This window comes from Cynoglossus semilaevis, chromosome 8 (genome assembly GCF_000523025.1).
Source record: "Cynoglossus semilaevis isolate Cse_v1.0 chromosome 8, Cse_v1.0, whole genome shotgun sequence".
Taxonomy (NCBI): Eukaryota; Metazoa; Chordata; class Actinopteri; order Pleuronectiformes; family Cynoglossidae; genus Cynoglossus; species Cynoglossus semilaevis.
Genome location: NC_024314.1, coordinates 15,471,218 through 15,474,601, shown reverse-complemented (window position 1 = coordinate 15,474,601; position 3,384 = coordinate 15,471,218). Strand labels below are relative to the sequence as shown.

General features: G+C 41.9%; 1 protein-coding gene across 2 annotated transcripts in view; it reads right to left on the bottom strand.

Annotated features, from left to right (window-relative positions):
• The window catches only part of scube1 (signal peptide, CUB domain, EGF-like 1), a 57,773-nt gene that overhangs the window by 44,741 nt on the left and 9,648 nt on the right, over positions 1-3,384 (bottom strand). For both annotated transcript variants that reach the window (XM_008315226.3, XM_008315227.3), the window contains exon 4: positions 2,332-2,466. In XM_008315226.3, the coding sequence (XP_008313448.1) occupies positions 2,332-2,466 (135 nt within the window). The remainder of the gene's footprint in view (positions 1-2,331; positions 2,467-3,384) is intronic.

Genomic DNA, 3,384 nt, shown 5'->3' with positions numbered 1-3,384 from the left:
TTAAAGCCCAATGTTATCCTGGAAATTGCAACATTTCAGGGGAGAAAAATTCCTTTCTTTTTAGTCTATTGAAAGACCAGACATTGAAAGACATTCAAAGGCTTTAGCTGCCCACAAAGGTAGAAGTGTGTGTGTGTGTGTGAACAGTGTGTGTGTGAACAGAGTGGAGTCTGCTTCCTCTCCTTAAACAATTTCAAATAAACACATGAAGCCTCATAGGGTCCACTAAACCATGTTTGTCTCACTGTGTTTATTTTCCTTCTTTTCTACCCCAAACGTTCACCTTCCCGAAAACCTGACTGCTGCTGCTCCACAGTTAAAGACTATGTTTGACTTTCATGCCTTGGACCTTGGAAATACTTTTTTTTTTTAATGTTACTGAAATCATACATTTTTCAGTGAAATATTCTGTGTACTCACATAGTAAGTCTGAGGTCTAAATAATAATACAAATGTAGTTGTCATGACTGGTTACAAACGTAGGACGTGGTGGTGATAATACCTGAATAGTAGGCATTTGAACATGGTCAAACATGCTGCTTTTATACGAAAGCTTGTTACGTTTTTTTTTTTGTTTTTGTGTTTTTTCAAAGGTGTGGGAAAGTGGCGGTGCATCAACCCTGTATGGATGGATGGATGGATGGATGGATGGATAGACTGATGGATGGATGGGGTTTGTATTAATAAAATCAATTTTCTTTTTTCTCATGATTGCATTAAAACAAAGCGTTGAGGTTTAAAATATATACATTGTACAAATAAAGAGCCATGTTCAGAATGGGTTCTGTCCATGTCAGTGCTAACCCTCACCCTCACCCTCACCCTCACCCAGAAACATTCCTTTTCTAGCACTGCTGTAGATTCCTCATCTTCCTAAAAGTCCTGTGTGTTGTTTGTAAAGTCGTTCCCGAATAAGAGAGAGGTGTCACTACGTTTCTGTCATCGTAGGTTAGGTTTCATCTTCAAAAATAGATTTAAAAGCAAAGTGAGGCAAGAGAGGGAAAGGAAGAGAAATTCATATAAATATTTATCGGGTAGAGAGTCTGTAAACAAACTTCTATTTCTGCTTCTTTTCCACCCCCCCCTCCTCGCTCCCCACCATTCCCCCGGCATCCTTACAGAGATTTCTCTAACATCCTCACACTGGCACCGAACAGTGACCACAGCGACAAAGTACAGAGTAAGGGGATGAGACAGAGGTCACTGGAGTGCCAGTTCTTCACCCGCCCTCCCCCGTCCCCTCGTGGGTCTCCTTTATGTACCATGAAGAGGACTTTAATGTTTGGTGTTTACTGCTACACTGCCTCCATTCACTAAGCTAATAAATGTAACATCTGTAATAGTTTCCAAATGTTTTAAAGACATCTTACCGGTGAAACATTACATCAAGTGTCTGGTGTGCGTCCGTGTGTGAGGCCAGGAGAGCTGGTTAGCCTCAGATCCCTGGGATTTCAAAGTGCTTTGTGTCTAACAGGACTGAAAAGACTCTTGAAGAGGCACTCGAGACTTGTGTGGTTCACTACAATCTAAGTGACGTGGTTAGCATGCTAGGGTGTTCTAAGGGGTACCCAACCCCCGGTCCGGGGACCAGTGGGGGTCCGTAGGTCATTTTGTACCGGGTCACAGTGCGACACAGTGAGAAGATTACAAAAGAATCCAGTCATCTCCCTTTACTTTTAAAGATAAACTGTCAATGATTCAAATCAATAGGTCATTCAGACTTTTGAAAATAAATGATCCTTCAACGATGGAATGGTATTACCGGTCCGCAGTAACGGCTGATACTGGCTGATTGGTCCTTGGTCCAAGAAAGGTTGGGGACCGTTGATCAAATTAAATCAAATTTGTTTTAAGTTGTAATTCTATAGTGTGTAATAGTGACCATTTACTGTACGGATTCAATCAATCAACACATCATTTATGTAGAAACCTTTTCAATGTAGGTAGATCACTTAGGCCTGGTCATTTGAATAGCAGCCCCCAAGCTAAAAACTGTGTTGCTACACGGTGGTACATCAGTAGAACACTTGCTCCACAGCAAGAAGCTCACTGGTGCGCAAGTTCCATTCCCCGGTTGAGCTTTGCTGAACGGAGTTGACATGTTGTCCCTGCGTGGGCAAGGGTTCTGTCAGGGTACTCCTCTACGTAAGACCCTACGTACGAATACGTTTGTCTCTATATGTGGCCCTCTGCTGGACTGGCGGACTGTCCAGGGTGTATCCCGCCCTCACCCATACATATTTGAACTTGGCTTCAGCACCCCCATGAGATGAAAAGAAATAAGCAAAAGGCGATGGATGGATGCATCGAAGGATGGATGGGCAGTCTTACCTTCTGAGCGGTGGATGCAGGTGTGTTGGTTGTCACTGAGGAAGAATCCGTCTGTGCACTGACATTCGTAGCTCCCCATGGTGTTGACACACACTTGCTGGCAACCACCATTGTTGTCAAGACACTCATCCACATCTAATTGAAATTGGAAACAACAGAAAGTTTATAATAATTAGTTTTTTTTAAGACATTTATTGAATGGTAATCGGCAAATGCAATTATTTTTCATTGAATTGTTTACAATTCTCAAATTCCCGATGGTACCAGAATGCCACTAGCATTTTCCATGGTACCTGAACACCCCTCGTAATAGACATGCCACTGAGTGGAACGCATAAAAAATTACAAATTTTACAATTGCGCTAGTTATTTAGTTATTTCCAAAAGGTATTCACCTCTTCATCACATGCTGGAGCTGAATGTGACAATGTGACTGCCAACGTTTCACAGCTCACTGTGCAAAGTACGCACAACAATAGAACATAAACATGTGGGAGTGTGCTACGAGTACGGCTCAGGGCGGAGGGAGGCACACATTGAGCCCAGCTGTGTACATGGCCAAAGCAAATAAATAAAGTCAAAATCAAAAGGAAGAAAGTAAGCGATATGGCTCTAATCAGGGCCACAATCAGGCCACAATCTTAAATCAATTAGTGCTTTAACTAGCGCTAGTGCTGTGCATCTGGGACTTGATGAAGTACTTTTCTGCCACCCACTCATACTGTTTGTTTTTTTAAACACTGCAATTTTCCAAAAAGTCATTTGTCACTTAGGGCTCATGAGCAACGCCACAAATGTGTGGTGTTTTGGAGCTCAGTGATTCTGGTCTACGAGAAGTCACAAAACCCAGAGTCGCTTAACAAGTGTGCAAGACAAATGAGACATAAAACGACTGCGGATTTCACCAGTGACATAAACAAGCGTTTCATGAAGAGCTGCTTCGGCGTGATTAGATAAATAAAAAAATAAATAAAATAAATAACTATTTAATTAATAAATAAATAAAAATGGAAGGAGAATTTGACAGAGAAATTGACGATGACGGGGGGGAAC